Genomic DNA, 18,431 nt, shown 5'->3' with positions numbered 1-18,431 from the left:
AATTCTTTTAACATTTGCTAGAGACAGTAAGAAGCCTTTGAACTACCTAAGTTCTTTACAAGTGATTGAAATAGAATAAGGGATTAGATGAATGCCATGTGTCTCACTGACACACACATAACTCAGTGTTAGTTCTTGCTGGCCTTTTGTGATGATTTGTACAAGTTTCTGAAGACAGAGGTCAAGTCATCTTTTCATTCACATTGATATTTTACAGCAGAAAAAATAATTAGCATCAAAACTTGCAGAGAATGTGAGCAGGACTGTTGGGGGCCTGCAGAGTTGAGAATTTTTCTGTGATCACTTTTTGTGTTGGCCAAGCGACCGATCCACTGACTCTCTTAGTGATAAGGGTTGAATTTAAGAAAAAAAAAAAGTTCTTGCCAAAATTCTCTGGTGGATTTACAGTTTTACCTTCAGTGTTCAGTGGTGAGCTGAGGTTGAATCATCAGAATACCTTCTGTTTAGTTTGATGCTAAAATCATTAGATCATGCTTTTATGTATTGTGTTTCTCTCAATTCTTGCAAATTTGTAAACATTGTGTAGCTTAAATTACTAGGCAAATTTTACTGTGGCATTTTTGTAGCCAGAACCTAAGAATGAACAGTTTCTGCAACATCTTGCTGAAGCCCAGGCAGTTACAATATCTCAGATGCTTAATATATTCTTTCACAGTTCTCCTTACTAATAATAGAATATTAGAGTTACCTGCTATGATTGTAGTGTGAGTTTTTTAACTGTTTGGTTCTTTTATTGTAGACCTCTCTGTTGCTGTTTCTTTTTTATTAATCTTCTAAGTTTTTCAGTGTAAATAAAACTTTTAGTCTTTCCTTCAGGAGATGATGGTGTTCTTTGCCGTGGTTATATAATTAAAAAGAATATTTCATTTGTATCAATGTTGTATTTTAATATAGGTGTTCATGGTGTTGGCTAGTTTCTTGTATGCAATTGATGTCCTGGCATTTTTTATCAAAATAATGTGCATAGTGAAACCTAAATAAATTGTCATTTTATTAGTTTAAAACATTTTGTTTCTTTAACTATATTTTAATTACTAGATCTTTATTCTGATGGTTTCTTTTTTTACCTGTGGTCTTGGTAAATGCTCTTTTCTTAGGCTAAAAGGCAACAGCGAAAACTTAACTTCCTGATCACACAAACTGAATTATATGCCCATTTTATGAGTCGTAAGCGAGATATTGGGCATGATGGAATACAGGAGGAAATCCTACGCAAACTGGAAGACAGCTCTACCCAAAGGCAGATTGATATTGGAGGAGGAGTAGTGGTCAACATCACCCAGGAAGATTATGGTAAGCAATTTATCCACAATCCTTCCTATGCACTTGTGAAATTTACTATACTGTTTATATTATTAATCGTATTTACAATGTCAAGCATAAAATTCCATCTGTATAAGAAGCCCATCTGTAACTACTGAAACTTATGTGATTATTATTTTTCTTAGCTTGGGTTGTTGATTCTGCAAAGCTCTAACATGGAGATGTTGTTTTCAGATAGTAACTATTACAAGGCCCAAGCTCTGAAGAATGCTGAGGATGCTTACCAGATTCATCAGGCCCGGGTATGTATGTTTTGAATCCATGAATAAAAGAAAAAGCAGAGTAATTGGTAAAGGAACCAAAACCAGAATCTTTAATAGCAGCCAAGTCTAGTAGGTTTGTTTGATTTCGTTGCCCCTTTCTGTGTTCAAGCAAGTAGAAAAAAGAAAATATCTGGAAACAGGCTTATTTTCCATTAATTTCTGGCAAACATCACGTGTCTTAACATGAAGAGTAAAACCTTTTACTGTACAGTTTCTTGTTGAGTTAACATGTTCATAACCTTACACGTATTTTCCTGTTCTTGTTTAGACTAGATCATTTGATGAAGATGCAAAGGAAAGTCGAGCAGCTGCTTTACGGGCTGCTAACAAGTCTGGTACTGGCTTTGGAGAGAGCTACAGTTTAGCAAATCCATCTATCCGGGCAGGGGAAGATATTCCACAGCCTACTATTTTCAATGGAAAACTGAAAGGCTACCAACTGAAAGGCATGAATTGGCTGGCAAACCTATATGAGCAGGTATCTTAGTACATCTTGGAGATTTTTAAACTTCTAGGATAATTTAAGTAATTAGAAGGAACTTGTTCAAAAAATAAACTAGTTTTAAAAATAGACCACATATACTGCATCTGCAATATTTTTAGGAGAAATGAAAATATTATGTAAACCACCCATCAGAATCCTTGAGTTTGAGCAGAACATAAATTTCAGGATTCCATATGTGGATATTCACAGAACTGCTTATCATTTAGATTATACACTGAAAAGACTTCTGCTTCTCAGAATTGCATACAATTTCAGGCTTTGGGCAGATTTTAAATTGCAGACAGCGCTGCCTCTGGGCATATCCAGTTTGCAGTGTGATCGTGGTGTGTGGATAGACTGAGGGGGAAAGAAAAAATATGGCCTAGAAATGAATGAAAGCGCAGTTGATGTGAAATGTCTCTCAGTAGAAGACCTAAAAGAAAGTAGGTTGCTTCATTTTTCAAGTCCTGCATGGATAAAAAGTAGTAAGATGCAAGTGTAAATGTATGGATTTTTTGCAGGGCATCAATGGAATCCTGGCAGATGAAATGGGTTTGGGTAAAACAGTACAAAGTATTGCTCTCCTTGCACATCTGGCTGAAGTAAGTGGATTATAGCTTTTTCTTGGTCAGAATACTTGATAGAAGATGCATACTTTTCACATTTGATGATTATAAAGCTTGAGCGCCTTAAAAGGCATTTTATCTATGGCATTTCCGTTTGTTTTCAAGTTGTACCTTTAAAAGTTCCTACGTGTGTATGACTATATATGTGTGTACATCTACGTATAATATTATGTATAATTATATAAAAATAGGAGTTTCATTTATTCACAGAGTAACATCATTTCATATGCAGTGATCATAAAAGCTTGGTGAGAAAACAAGTTGCTGACTTAATGATTCATTGGCCTTTACGAATCAGAGAGACTTGTAGAATGAAGTGAAGCCTAAATTCCAAATTCTGAACTTTAAGACAATTAGCATGGATTTCTGTACTTAATTGTAATGGTGGTGGTGGTTGTTTTTTGAGACACAGTGATTCTTCTGTGCCAGGATGGATAAGCAAAAGAGAAAAAGCAACACGAGCTTTCTTCTTGCTGCAGAAATATATGTATAGAAAGTGGTAGATAGGTTTGGGGGGGGTAAGAAAAAGTGGCATCCAGCTACTTGCCTTAAATTGGAGATATTAGCTGGTGGTACCGAGGGCAAAAGTAGCTGGATTAGCGACCAAATGATTGGCCATCATCTGTTTGTTTATGTTGGTTTTGGTATACTTTTGATGACACTACCAACCATGACATCGGAAGCCAAGAGCCAAACGCTCTTAAGCTCATCTGTATGTAACTAGATAGGCTTGTCTCCCTGTGGCAACTTGAGATTTTTGGAAGTATTTATAGGGCTTTTAATTTTTCCTGCTCTCCCTTGCGCAGACCAGCTTATACCAATACACTAATTACTCATCTTTTTTTTTTATTTCACAAGAAGATATTCTGTTGTGATGTGATGGAGCAAAGCTTTCCAATACCACCTGGTGTTTTTCCCCTCCCAAAATGACAGAAGCTGTTAGTAATGGGGAAGTGGCAACTTTCTGAAAAAATAAAAATTAAAAATAAAAATGAACAAGGCAGTTCCAAGTGGTGGTGCTCGTTCTGGGAACAACATAGCTGTACTGAACAAAGACTGTGTCAGATATTAGGTCTGCTCTGTTTGGTTCTGTGTTGCCCTGCTGTTCCGGGTGGAAATTTTATTACATTGTGTATAGTTCTATCTTACATAGCAACTGTTACTTAGCAGTTGCAATACTGTATGAAACTATTTCCCTGTTCCTTCCCCCCGGTTGATTTATGGATGTCTGTTTATTTTTTTTAATATGTACATTGCAGAGAGAGAACATCTGGGGACCTTTTTTAATAATCTCACCTGCATCTACTCTTAACAACTGGCACCAGGAGTTTGCCAGATTTGTTCCTAAATTTAAGGTAATGAGCACATTCAAGAAAGTTCTTTTATTTTTTCTCAAAAGCAAACTGTTTATTTTCCTGGATTCTTTGGCACATCTGGGTGCCTCGTTATCTTGAAGCTTCAAATTCTCTAATGAGCCTGGTTCTGATATTTCTCCATCATCCTGTCTTTCTGGAGCATTCGTTTATCTAGGGCATGAAAATATTCTTTCTTGAATCATATGATTTTCATTTTGCAGCTGCTTAAAGACACCATCTTGATGAGGGAATTGAAGTAAGCAAGGAGTGGATGTTCAGTCCTATAGTGTGTGGTCTTGGCAGTAGACCCAAGAATAATTTCAGTCTTATGCATCCTCTTCAGAGCAGTGTTTTCAGTCATTCCTATCAATCTGGTTAAGTAAGATAAAGACTATGTAAATAAAGCCAGAATGCTAAATAAAGAAGAGTGAGAGAAAGTGTTCTTAGAGAGAAGTTAGAAGTACCATAGGCAAGCAACTAGCAAGAAAGAAAAGGGAGAGGAGTGAAGCGTAATTAGTTAAGAACAAAAAGCCAACAGGAAAGTAAGTCGAAGCCTTCAGGTATGTAGTAATTGTGAGAAAATATTAATGCAGAAAGCAAGAAACAGTCAGTTACTGGAAAAAGAAGCTGCTTACCTCTACTCCAGTTAAAAACATTTGAGTGTTTGGAAGGAAGGTTTGAAAGGAATATTTATCACTGAAACAGTAACAGCATATTAGAATTAAAGGTAGACAGAGGTTCAGAAGCTTGTGGTTACATCTGCAAAGGAGAGATTATGGTTTAAATGTTTGAGTTGTTGATGGGGTAACTATTGTTATAAAGAGATCCTGATTAGGTTTTGTAAGCACAAGTAATTTTAATTCTTATGAAGAATTTATAAAACCAATAAATAAAAACCACCTACTTACAACTGTAAGTGGCCATTATACCAGTAACACCCGGGCTAATTGTTTGAATGCCTTGGCTACTTAATGAGGTGTGGGAAAAGGCTTGGAAGTACCACTGTAATATTTCATTTCTTGGTCCCAAAACAGTAGGGACCCTAGCTTAAAACCTGCAGTAGAAAACATGAGAGTGATTGGTCACACTATCTGTTTACTTTCTATAATTTGCTCTAACCAGTCAGTTATATAGAACAGAAGAGTAACTTTCATGCTTTTTCTCCATTTGTGAAATAAAATACAGCAAATATTTCAAAAATGCAGCCAGGATGCTTGAGACAAGAGAACTGTCTTTCTTTTTTAAATAAAGTACTACTACTGCTATTATTATTATTATTGGCATGATTTTCCCCGTTTCTGTTATTACTGATTTTACTATTACTGTAGCTGTTCTGTGGGTTAGTTGCATAATAATACCACATTCCTGGAACAAATAGTATTTAAAAAAAATTCTGAGCTTTTGATTGTAACTGAATATAAGTTTTACCAATTTTTTTTTGAACCACTTTTGTTCCTGCTTCTTACCATGCTGGAACTCGTAGTCATTTATGCTTACAGTAAATCACAGTGAATTCATTTCTTCAAGTTCATGGCAGAATATGTAAAGTATGTAAAATAAAAGGCTTAACTTGTTTGTTACTCTGATGGTTTTATTAATAGCATCCTTATTTTGCAACGATTGCAAGAATGTTCATCCAAAGGCATGTTATGTGTGCAGTACTTTAGAGCTTGCCTGCTGGAGGATGGAGATGTCTCACAAGCTCAGAAGCCAGCATTCCTCACTTTCAGTCTTGCATTGTAGTTCTTTCAACAGACAGATGATGGCAGTGCACAATCAGTAATAGTAACTCTGGCTGCTTTCTGTTCACTGCAAAGGTCTGTTCTGAGTAATGGGACCCATAAAACTTACAAAGTTATAAATGAATGGCCAGATTTTTTTGTATTGTTACTGACTTTTTTTAAAAACTGTTTTATTTCTTATATCTGGACCAGATGTGTTAACTGTCATCTCTGAAAACAGTTCTGAAGTATGAATCCAACGGAGTTGGTATTATTAGGGAGAAACAGGAAACATTAAACAGGAGAGCAAGCCTTTTAGTTGTGCAGAGACTTATTTCTTCCATAAATAATGTATCTGTTTTCATTTTTAGAAACATGCTTCTGGGCATTTTTAGATAAAGATATGCTGCTTTTATATTAGGCATAAGACAAATGATAATTGTTTCTTGGAATTACGTTTCTAAGAATTTTTAAAGTACTTTCTGATTTTTTTTTTCTGCATAATAAGAAAGATCATTTCCTTTAGGTTTTGAAGAAGGCTATCTTTCTGTTCTATAGAATGCATAATATGAAATTCTAAAGCAAGTACATCTGTATTTGAAAATAATGTCTTTGTATTTTTATACTGTTCCAGGTGCTACCTTACTGGGGAAATCCCCATGATAGAAAGGTCATCAGGAAGTTCTGGAGTCAGGTAATTTTGGCATGCCTGTGTGATTGGACCATCTTGGTTATTTGTGCAAAGTAAAACAAACCATTATTACGTGTCATTATGCTAAACAATGTGTGGATAATGGAGTGCTTTTTTTCATCCGTGTGGTAACCTTCATTAATATAATGAGGTAGAAGACCAATCTCGTATTAGAGAGCAGCACAGTACACCACAATTTAGGGTAGTATGATGTTAGTTGAAGAGACAAGAGCTCTACAAATGAAGCGGGCTGTTTTAATGTCAGGAGCTGTTTATTCTGGTTGGATAATTTAACTCAGAGTGCCCAAGGCTAGCATCCCTGCAGACCTGTCGGATTATTCCTAATTTAACATAAGTAAACAGCATTTTATAGAGTTCAACACCTAGCTCTTGGTTGGTGTATTACGAAACATCTGAAATTGATCAGATACTAATGGGCTGAAGTTCAGATCCACTTGTTGAATTACTTTGTTGTAGATACTTTAGAAAGTCAGTTGAGGAAAAATGAATAATGAGAGAAAATTATGAAACAATGTGAAATTACTGTGAATTTCAGAATCATCAAATTAGTGTGAAAGTGTGAAATTACAGAATGTACAGGTGAACTGTTCACAGTGTGCTTACGTTATATAGACATTTGTTTTTTATTTTGTGTTTATAGAAGACATTGTATACTCAGGATGCTCCTTTCCACGTGGTGATTACCAGTTATCAACTGGTAGTACAGGATGTGAAGTATTTCCAGCGAGTGAAGTGGCAATATATGGTGCTGGATGAAGCACAAGCACTCAAGAGTAGCTCCAGGTATTAAATGAACTGGAAAAAAATCTTTTCTTTCTATCAGTCAGTTAGAGGAATATATTAAAGTACAGAAACTGATTGTTACAATTGAAACAGATATGAGACTTCAAGTGTCTTAACATAGTTTATGTATATAACGCCAACTCTGTGACAGTGGAATGATCCACAATATTCCTCTTCCAAATGTGTTAACATAATTAAAAACTGTGAAACGGAAGTATGAATGAAGTACAGAACAGTGAAAGAAAATGGTATTAAATACTGTTCACCTTTGTCTTGGCTACTCATACAATTCTGCCACATGAACAGTCTATAGTCTTAATTGTGTATTACTTACGTTTGCTCCACTAAATGCGTTGTTTTGATTCCTTTTTTGGTGGCACTTCCAGGCCTTCTAACGAAGGTTAGAACTCTATGAATACTGTCAGTTGCAATAAAGCCCAATCTTTATCATAATGATCTGTTCCAGAAAGCTTTCTTTTCATTTCTGAGTGGAGATGTTTCCATTTCTACTTTCGTAACTGCTTTCTCCTAACTTCACCCCATATTGCTACTGTATGCATCAAATCTCCATTTCCGTAAGCTGAAAACTCCTTTGGATGGAGACTCATTCAGACTGAAATCTGCCTCTCCAGAATTTTTTTTGAAACTGCCCCTCCAAGACTGTAACATACAGCTCAGCACTCTTTCCACAGTGTCCCATGCACTTAGCATTGTAAAGTCTGAAAAATACACAAGATTATGATTGATAATAACTGTTTCTTTTGGGAAGTTAATTATTCTGATGATAGGAGTTTATTGTCATTTGCATTAAAAGTGAGTTAAAACATACTTAAATTTAATAAATGATGTGCATTCCTTTGTATTTTGTAAAAGGCTACTTCCTTCTGTAATTGCCTTTTGAAAGACTGGGCAGTAGCTATGATGTTGTTACCCAGTGACCTCCAACAAAACATTTGAGGAGGTCACTAGAAGCAGTTGGTCTTGAAATTCCTTATTTTTTATCTCCTACAAAAACAATTCTCATGATTTTTTTCTCAATTTTATTCATCAGCGTTCGCTGGAAGATCCTACTGCAGTTCCAGTGTCGAAATAGATTGTTATTGACGGGGACCCCAATCCAGAACACAATGGCTGAGGTATTCATAGGCTCACAAGAGCTGGCTTTGCTTTATCATAGGATTATGTCCTAAATGTCTGTGAGCAGTTGAGAAATGTGTTGTCTTTATGTGGGATCATGTCTTGCACACCATTTGCCAAAAAAAAACCCTAGTATCAGGTCTGTGAGGGCATAGTCAAATAACAGTAAAACTGAAGATATGTGATAGTTAGTAATGCCTAGGTTACAGGATAAAAAATAGCTCTGGTAGCTGCTGTTTCTGTTGGCTGAAGTTATTGCTGTACATTTCTCACTGTTTTCTAGTGGTGGTGTTATATCTGGCATGGGGGAAGAATGTGGCTGGAGTTCATTTTCAATTTTCCCCGTCTTGTGATCAAGTAAAGTGACTTAGGTCATAAAGAGCTGCAAGGATGTGGGATCCTTAGTTACCTTATCCACAGCAGGATGACTTTTGCTGATACACTGTTTTCTTCTTCTCCTTTGTAGCTGTGGGCCCTGCTGCATTTTATCATGCCAACGTTGTTCGATTCCCATGAAGAGTTCAATGAGTGGTTTTCTAAGGACATAGAAAGTCATGCAGAGAATAAATCTGCCATTGATGAAAGTGAGTGCAGTGCTTGATTATGGTGGTTTGTGTATTGAAAATCTATTGCCTTTTCCAGCTACCAGTGAATAAAGTTTATCTCATTCTGTGTATGGGAAATGTCTTCTGAGGCAGAGTGTACATTAGTCAGATTGGAACATTATAGCGTGTTGTCCACAATTTGCCAAAATTTTTGTTTCTGACTGCATCATGCGTAATGAATAGAGAAACATGTGGTGAAGGTATTGGTTTGATACCTGTCTAATCCTCCCACTTACCAATACAAGAGAACAAATACTTTAATTATTTGTAAATTTCTTTAGAGCCATTTTGTAGGCCTTGAGAGTATGTTACAAACTCTCTAAATAAGAATGGTAGAAGGCACTAAACACCTTTTGAGCTTCAGAAGAGAAGTATAAAAATTATTTGCTGGGAAAAAAAAAGTTTCACAGTAAATTTCAAGGGATAATTATGTTGAAAAATCTAGCTACCTAGTGTAGATAATTTTTGATTGGAATAGAACACAGCACAGTTGGATCTTGTCACAAGGGTGAAGGTTTTAAGAGTTCTTAAATAACCCAAAGTATGTGCTTCAAGAGCTCATATTAGGGGAACTGACTGAGCAGTAAGTAGTAGGACACAATATGGTTTCCTTCTCTGGTGAAGTAATTGTTCCTTTTTCCCCTTTCCTTGTGTTTCAGACCAGCTGTCCCGCTTGCACATGATCCTGAAGCCTTTCATGTTGAGAAGAATCAAGAAAGATGTGGAAAATGAACTGTCAGATAAGGTGAGAAAAAGTATTGATCTTTAATTAGAGTATTTCAACTTCACTGTCATAGCTGTGTTATCACATCTGCTTTTACAGGCTAATTTGTCCCTCTGTAACCTGAAATTTGGTTGTAGACCTTTCACAGACCTTCTGCTTCTGGCATCACTTTCCAGCAATGTCATTAGACGTGAATGTAACTTAAGAACCCCTAATTAATGCACTTTTTTTTCTTCTGGGGGTAAGCGTTCACTATTGCAAATAAAAAATAAGCCTGATTAAGGTGACAGTAGCATCACTAATTGAGGTGAAAGAGATTAATACAACAGTGTTTGGGTGGCCTTCGTGAAGTATTTGGCATGAATTTAGGACTCTTTGCTTGCTCGTCCTGAGCAAGACATGCATAATGCCAATGTCAGTCTCTTCTCTCTTGGGTTGTAACTTCTTAGTGGTGCTGGATGGATTTGTGAGCAGTGTGTCCTGTGGTTTTGGGACCACTGTCTAAGAGACGTGCTTTTCTTGATGTATTTGTTAGTTTCAAAACTGGAATTCTTCCCATAAACACTGTTATTATGTGATCTATTAGTTGCCTTTATCGTGCGTTCCTGACGTCTGTTCAAGATGACTCCAAATTGGTAGTATTTAAGAATAGAATAGCAGAACTGAGGGCAAAATTTAAGCTGTTGAGCTGCAGATGTGGTGTTTTCATCAGCTTCTTAAGATTGTTGTCTTTGTTGTATTCATGTACTTGTAAGGATCTGTCTCTTGTATTGTTAAATAAGCTTTCCAAAACACAGCTGCTGGTTAAGTACTTTCCAGGCTGGATCCTGAAATACAGATATGAACACAACTGCCTATATATATATATATTTGAGAATGTTAAGATTTACTTAATATGAGTTTTCCCTTCTTTCTTTGTACTGATGTGGTCATGCTCTACTTCTGAGAGAGAAGAAGCTAAAATTTCATTACTGTTTTGCAGATTGAGATTCTTATGTACTGCCAGCAGACGAGTCGACAGAAGCTGTTGTATCAAGCTCTGAAAAATAAGATCTCTATCGATGACCTCTTGCAATCCTCAATGGGCACTACTCAGCAAGCACAGACCACTACTAGTAGTCTTATGAATCTAGTCATGCAGTTCAGGAAGGTAAGGCTATTTTAAGTAATTTAAAAAAAACATTCCATTGTTAGCTCACAGCTAAAGTACAACTTCTAGAAAACATCATATAAAAAAACTTACGGCATAGACATGCAAATCTGTGTGTGGTTCAGTTGTCTTTCTAGGGCATTGTTGTACAGTGTTGGAGTAGAAGAGCTTCAGGCAAATGCTGCTTGCATCTGGTTCCATACTGGTTGCTGAAGACATCATTTACTTGGGGAAGAGAGGGAATAGCTGTGAAACGAATAGGAAAAGATATGATGCAGCGTTCAATTTGAACAAATGTACCAAAATGACTGTGAAATTCTAGCCAGTGTTAGAGTGATCAGTAGTCATAGTTGTCTTGGGGTGTAAATGTTGCATTAGCCTGAATTCTTCTCCTCTTTATGCCTGACATGCTCCCTTTCTTACAGGTGTGCAATCACCCAGAGCTATTTGAGCGACAAGAAACTTGGTCTCCATTTCACATCTCCTTAAAGCCATACCCAATTTCGAAGTTCATCTACCGTCATGGACAGATCAGGGTCTTCAACCACTCACGGGACAGGCAAGCAACTCCACTTCCTCTCCAACTTAGTATATTTAGTAGTATGACTTAGACTTATTTTAGCTTTGTAAACACTAATTAACACTGTTACCTGGTGAACTTAAATAGTGTTTCATTTCTTAAATAATTGTTTCATTTATACAGCTGTTAAACATCTTATGCCTGGTTTTCCTTCTTATTGGAATCCTGATCATCAAATGTCCCTTTGATTGAATAAGAAAGCAAGTAAAAGGAATTTGGAGTTGTTGCTGATTATGTATAATAGTTCTATCTTTAATAGAATTTTAGAAAAAAAATGTTTTCCCTTCATGGTTTTTCATGTATAAGGAAGCTATCAGTATCTGCCTGTAGTGACACGATATATTGTGAATATGTACTTGTGCACTGGCAGCTTTTAATGCTTACCTTGGATGAGTAGAAGCTGCCTGAGTGCACTTTGCTGATTTTTTTGACTGGCGGTTCCTGAGAAGTCTGTTTCTGTACTCAGTTTGAGAACGCTCAAGACAGAGATGAAAAAGACACATTTGAAGATTTGACTAACTGTTCTGCAGCATAAAATGCAATTCAAAAACAATGGTGTTTCTCAGTGTCAGATTAACAGTAATGCATGTGGACTGCTGATGCTGTGCAATTCCAGATAGCCAGAGTGCAGGAATACTTACAAAGAATGGAATTACTGGTTACTTTACGTTTTTTTTGCTGTCTGTGTGATTGAATGCTATATGCATTAGCACCTTCTTAGTATTTTCATTTGTTTTGTTGCTTTTGTTTTCAGGTGGTTACAGGTTTTACTTTCGCCATTTGCACCAGACCACATCCAGCAGTCTCTCTTCCATAGGAAGGGTATGTTTATGGGCCTGGGAAGCAAGCTGGCTTGCACACTTGTATGTGGGATGTAATGTGTTATTTAGGGACAGAACTGAAAGGTCGGATCAGTTTGTCTTCTGAGATAATCTGATTAGAATTTGTTAGAATTCTTTTAGCCTTTGTGCCTGAGGAGAAGTCAACCCGTATTTTTCATGGGCTTGGTAAGGAAAGTATGAAAGCAGGTGGAAGGATATTCTACAGACTTTAGTCACTGCTTAATCCTACTTCAAACTCTTTTTCTATTCCTCCTTATATATTTTTTAGGTTACTTCAGTGGATTAATGCGTTTAATGTGGATCTTTTCAGATATCCAATTCAAAGAAATCTTGGATTCATTTTAGTACAATCTGTATTGTATGTTACACTGCTAATTCATTTCAAGTAAGAAGTAGGAGAATGCAAATGACCCGGGATCTAACTGATGAACAGAAGACTAAATAATTAGTTAATATTGATAAATATAGTTTATCATTATAGAAGATTGAATATTTTTTGCTAAAATATTCAATGCTAGATTGCTCAGCTCCTCAAGAGGGGAAAGTTTTAGGATAAAAAAGCAAGAGATCCTGGCTGCATTCCTCTGCTGAAGTCTGTTAGTGTGGACCTACTTAGCCATACAAAACTTTTCAAATAAGAAGAACCAGGTGCAGCAAGACGAGTCTGCACTCATCTATAACTCTCTAAATTTGGAGCATCTTACTAATTATTCTGGTGTAAGTTTTTATATTAATAATAGGCTTTTTCTCACATACCATAAAGAGGAAATTATTTTGGTTATAAAATTTTTTGTGTAGAAGTTAAACATGAAATCATAGAATGGTTTGGGTTGGAAGGGACCTTTAAGATCTAGTTCCAACTTCCATGCTATAGGCAGGGATAACTCCCACTTGATTAGGTTGCTCAAAGCCCCATCCAGCCTGGCCTTGAATACTTCCAGGGAGGGGGCATCCACAGTCTCATTGGGCAACCTTTTCCAGTGTCTCACCACCCTCCCAGTAAATAATTTCTTCCTACTATCTAGTCTGAATCTACCCTCTTCGAGTTTAAAACTGTTTCCCCTCATCTTGTCACTACATGCCCTTCTGAAAAGTCCCTCCCCAGCTTTCCTGTAGACTCCTTTCAGCCTTCTCTCCTCCAGGCTGAAGAGCCCCAGCTCTCTCAGCCTGTCCTCATAGGGAAGGAAGGTTTTCCAGCCCTCTGATCATCTTTGTGGCCCTCCTCTGGACCCTGCTCCAACAGCTCCATGTCCATTCCTTTGTGTGTTGGAGTCCGCAGATGCAGTACTGGACGCAGTACTCCAGCTGGGGTCTCATAAGAGAAGAGGGACAGAATCACCTCCCTTGATCTGCTGGTCACACTTCTCCTGATGCAACCCAGGATATAGTTGGCCTTCTGGGTTGGAAGCACACATTGCCAGCTCATTTTGAATTTTTAATCAGCCGACACTCCCAAATCCTTCTCCTCAGGGCTGTTTTCAAACTATTTCCTGCCCAACCTCTTTCTGTGCTTGGGATTGCTCCAACCCAGGTGCAGGACCTTTTGCCTGTTGAACTTCATTAGATTGGCATGAGCCCACCTCTCAAGCCTGTTCAGGCCCCTCTGGATAGCATCCCTTCCCTCTAGCATGTCAACTACACCACTTAGCTTGGTGTCATCTGCAAACTTGCTGAGGGTGCACTCAATCCCACTGTCCATGTTGCCTACAAAAATATAAAATAACACTGGTTCCATCCCTTGATCCTTGAGAAATGGCACTCATCACCTCTCTCCACTTAGACATTGAGCCACTGACCACAGCTCTCTGAGTGTGACCATGCAGCCAATTGCTTATCTAGCAAATGGTCCATTCATCAAATCCATTTTTCTCCAGTTTGCTGAATAGGGTGTTATGTGGGACAGTGTCAAACGCTTTGCATGAATCCAGGTAGGTCGTGTCAGTTGCTCTTCCTTTATCCACTGATGCTGTAACTCCATAAAAAGTTACATAAAAATACATGAATAGTATTAGGAATAAAGGACACACAGATGGGCCTGAAAAGCTTTATTAATTAACAGTGGAACATGTCTTCTCTCTTCTCCACTGTACCTGTTACATCCTTATCCTTGTACTCACATTCCCCTGCCAGTTCCTACATCTCCATCCAACACGTTTGATTCACTGTTTGGGTGAGAGGGAGTATGTTTGGCACACTGTCCTTAGGAGTGCATGTTCTGGTTAGCTCTCTGGGAGATATGTGATCATACTAGTAAATGCATAACTGCCTGCTGATTCCTTATAGGCCAAATAAATGTCCTTACTGATTGCATGTTTTTCTGGCCCAGAACAAGTCTGTCTTTTAAATACCCTTCTCTTGCCCAGACTGGAAAATAAACTGTAATTTGGAATTGGGAAACAGAAATTAAGATTTATTTTTCAGAATTTCTAAGAGATCTACGTTAAATTAGGATCTCCTGTTTATTTACTCAGATTTGCTATATTAGAGAATGTGTATCTTTAATGGAGTTTACCACAGCTGAAGTGTATTCATTGTTTTTAGCTATGGGTGTCTGTAATATGTCCTGGCCTAACTTCAGTATTTCTGTGACATAGGCATCAATGAAGAAAGCTGTTTTTCTTTCCTCCGGTTTATTGATGTCTCCCCAGCAGAAATGGCAAACCTCATGAATCAGGGACATTTAGCCAGGTGAGGACATTTTTTTTTTTTTCTCTCTTAATAATTATAGGAAAAATACAGGTGATGTTAAGGTATCTCTGCAAACCTGCATTTACTGTGCCTCCAAATATTTGTCATTTATCTATCATTAAGGAATAAGTAAGCTTACAGAGTTTTCTTTAGGTGCAGGATACCATTATGTGAAGTAATGTTTTATGCCTCTGTCAGAGGAAAGCTCTATTACAAAGATTTTACATTCCAAATATACAAGATGGTCAAAGGGCAAGAGAAGAGTTTGCTTAGGATCATGCTATAGGTTGTTGGCATTATGAAACACAAAATCCAGACTTCTAAAGAATGTTTTGCCGTATTGCTCATCAGTTGCACTTGAGTGTATATTTAACATGTGTGGAATAAGCTTGCACTGTGATAGTTGCTCGTCATAGATTTGAATTCCATGGTACAGGCTGAGAATGGTGGATTTTTTTTTAACATTTTGAGCTGTCTTGACTTGGAAAGGAAGTGATCTGTTTAGAATGGTGTTTTCCATAAGTGACAGTACTATGGCTGACATTTAGTAGTGACTATAAGAATTTTAAGACAAAAAGCAAGTATGTATTAATAAATGAAGATGTTTTCTTCAGGATTTTGTTTTATTCTCTTATTGTTGCAGTTATTTTTGACAACTTGTTTTTCATCTGTGTTTCAGTAGCAGTGTGAATTTCTCTATCTGAATGGTATTTGTGACAAATACCATATTTGTTATACAGGTTGCTATGAGCAACACATAGAATAATTTACAGAGAAGTCAGAATGCAATTTGAGGAGGTAGTGGCTAACTTGGACTTGAGCCTTTTAAATGAAGTACTTCTAAGTGTATTCTAATTTCATCATTTAGGCTCAGTTTAAGCCTTCTTAGAAAAAATAAAAAATAAGAATAATATAATTGGCAGACGTCTAGTAAAAATGATTTCCCTTGCCTAAATTTCTGGGAAAAAAAACAACACCAAAAACATTTGTGTAAAATGAAATTATTGTTGTTAAGTATATTCAAGCATTTGTTTCACAAAATAGTAAATGAATGTGTCTGCTGTGGTTTGTTTCAGATGGTTAGCTCTTTTCCTGTCTCTGAAAGCCTCCTACAGGCTCCATCATTTGCGCTCCTGGATGGAACCAGAAAGAGAGAAACAGCAGGACTCGCATTGTCTAAAGAACAAGGATTTCTTGCTTGATGTAAATTTCCCACTGTCTTTCCCTAACTTGCACAGCTGCACTTTGCTGCAGGTAAGCAAAGTAGAGACATAAGCAAATCCCCATGAGGGAATAATGGTGAGAACCTCTTGTTGCTACAAAACAGAAGGAAACATAAAATTAGAAACAAGATAACTTTATTAGAACTTTCTCTTAGATGAAGTTCAGAGTGCTGAACAGAAAAATGTCTTGACTACTGTCTTCCTCTTGTATAGCAATACACTTTAAAACTTGCTACATAAAAATAAATTAGTTCAATTAGAAGTCTTAAAAAATATTATTGGAATAGCTGGACTAAGCTCATGATTTGTTGGAGGCAGATTCTATGTGTAAACTTGAGAGTTTTTTGTAGTTTTTTCCGCATTTAAGCTGCTTATTTTCTAACTGAAACCCACTCTTCTCAAGTTCAGTACACTGTTGAAGCAACTGGGATAACTGGAGGCTTCATTCAGGCTGGCAGTGTTTTGGAGCTGGTGGACAAGCATTATCAATGATCATCTTTTTACTCTGACATTTGTTTCTACTACTGGCTTACAAATGTGTTCATCTTACTGTGTAATGCAAGGTCATTTTCTAAGCCTTTCTCTAGGATGTGGGTGAATGTTTTGTCACCTTATGACCTAGTTGTTGATTTCTTGAGTTATAATTCCATCAAGTTGTTTCATTGGAAAATAAGATCACAAAAAGATTAGCATTAGGGTCAGAAAAACAGCTAGCATACAGCTGAAATTCTCCTTTAGTGGCAGTTATATTTGCAGTAAAAAAAAGTCTTTTCTGAAACAGTGAGATCTTGCCAAATTTCTCTGGGGAATATTGCTTCACTTCATGAGTCTGCAAGGGGAAAGGAGATAGCCAGAATTCAATTGAATAGCGTGTAGAGGAAGTTGAAATTGAAGACACATAAGCAGTAGGAAACCAACCTTGAGCTTGGTGTCATGTTTTGCATCGTTAACAGCAAAGCCAACAAAATGAGTTCTCCTAGTTATCAAACAAAGATTGAGCCAAGTGAGCGTGTGTGCCAATTAACTCTGCCTGTACTGGTGTGTAAATATTCTGTGATTCCCTATCTAGCTTGATAAAATGTCTGAACTGTGGATTTGCTTGCAAAATATTTTTTTTAAGATGTATTTAGCCATTTGAGTACTGTCTGTGTAGTGTTTGTATCTCTGAAACTATATTGTAGCTGTGTCCTCTCTTGAGTATGGCCAAAGAAAACTTGTGTGTTGTGGAAAATGTTGCAGCCTGACAGAAGGAAAGTAGGAGATGGTGTCGTTGTAGGCCATTCTAAATCCGTTGGGTTAGCATATATAAATGTTGAAATAAAAATTGTTATAGTTTCTTACAGAACAGAAGGTGGGCTTACGTTATGGCTGTGAGATGTGGAATATGCATATCTAACTTTTAATACTAATAGTGAAATGAAAAATAAATGAATAGACTTGAGACTCACCTGTACCACAATCTGGCAGGTCTTAGCTGCATGATTTTGTTTCTCCAAATAAATCATTTGGGTTGTTTCATGAAGCTGTTACTGGTGTCTGTGGGCTCCCAGGGCTGTGACTGTCCTAAGTTGTGTTTCACAAAGAAAACAGCCAGCTGAGGAGTAAAGTTCATAAGCTTGTGCAATACAGCATATTTGTGATAGCCTCAGTAAAGAGAAAGGAAGTTTAGCCTTATGGTTATGAAGGATTCCTTAGAAGTTTTCTAACCTTTATTACAGATGAATTACTACTTGAAATCACTTTAAAATAAGTTAACGTTTGCAAAATCTTTCACATAGCTTATGTATAGAGTTTCTTAAAAAACGTGCAAAACAAAAGTTGGTGTAGAAAAGCAAGCAGTCCTTCACATTTCATTCTTTTAAACAGGACGCTCTTTTTAAATCTTGGCCCAAATTTGAGAATTTTTTTTAATGTAAAACTCCCTGAGGCTTCATCTGGGGCTTCGCAAGATAGTAACATGTAGGGAGTGGGGAGGGGGAGAAACAGAGGAAAAAGGAAATGGTATAAATCTGGAAAGGCTTTTCTTAACTGCTCAGATCAGCATTTCCTATGTAAGAGGCAAACTATGAAAATAAGTCAGTAGACAAAAAAAAACCCAGCTTTTTTTAATGGTTCAATCTAAAATTGAAGTAACATCTGTCTAAAGGTGGTATGAGTTTTTTCACGTAAGCACAGAAATTCCTTAGAGTGTTAG

The 18,431-nt window shown here is 37.0% G+C and overlaps 1 protein-coding gene and 1 long non-coding RNA gene across 2 annotated transcripts in view; one reads left to right on the top strand and one right to left on the bottom strand.

Moving 5' to 3' along the window:
- INO80 (INO80 complex subunit) overlaps nt 1-18,431 on the top strand; it is a 60,612-nt gene that overhangs the window by 15,279 nt on the left and 26,902 nt on the right. The window contains exons 10-24 of the mRNA NM_001199657.2: nt 1,119-1,314; nt 1,519-1,586; nt 1,876-2,085; nt 2,613-2,693; nt 3,977-4,072; nt 6,428-6,487; nt 7,146-7,288; nt 8,340-8,424; nt 8,892-9,009; nt 9,690-9,775; nt 10,737-10,904; nt 11,330-11,463; nt 12,239-12,306; nt 14,921-15,014; nt 16,091-16,268. Coding sequence (NP_001186586.2) covers nt 1,119-1,314; nt 1,519-1,586; nt 1,876-2,085; nt 2,613-2,693; nt 3,977-4,072; nt 6,428-6,487; nt 7,146-7,288; nt 8,340-8,424; nt 8,892-9,009; nt 9,690-9,775; nt 10,737-10,904; nt 11,330-11,463; nt 12,239-12,306; nt 14,921-15,014; nt 16,091-16,268 — 1,785 coding nt within the window. The remainder of the gene's footprint in view (nt 1-1,118; nt 1,315-1,518; nt 1,587-1,875; nt 2,086-2,612; nt 2,694-3,976; nt 4,073-6,427; nt 6,488-7,145; nt 7,289-8,339; nt 8,425-8,891; nt 9,010-9,689; nt 9,776-10,736; nt 10,905-11,329; nt 11,464-12,238; nt 12,307-14,920; nt 15,015-16,090; nt 16,269-18,431) is intronic.
- LOC112532474 lies at nt 9,775-17,807 on the bottom strand. The gene is made up of 3 exons (XR_003075248.3): nt 17,686-17,807; nt 10,998-11,150; nt 9,775-10,581 (listed from the first exon to the last, which is right to left on the bottom strand). It is a non-coding gene; the product is annotated as an uncharacterized LOC112532474 (long non-coding RNA).

The sequence above is a fragment of the Gallus gallus genome, chromosome 5, assembly GCF_016699485.2.
Source record: "Gallus gallus isolate bGalGal1 chromosome 5, bGalGal1.mat.broiler.GRCg7b, whole genome shotgun sequence".
Taxonomy (NCBI): domain Eukaryota; kingdom Metazoa; phylum Chordata; class Aves; order Galliformes; family Phasianidae; genus Gallus; species Gallus gallus.
Note: the sequence above shows the minus strand (reverse complement) of the source record. Positions and strands in the feature narration are given on the sequence as shown.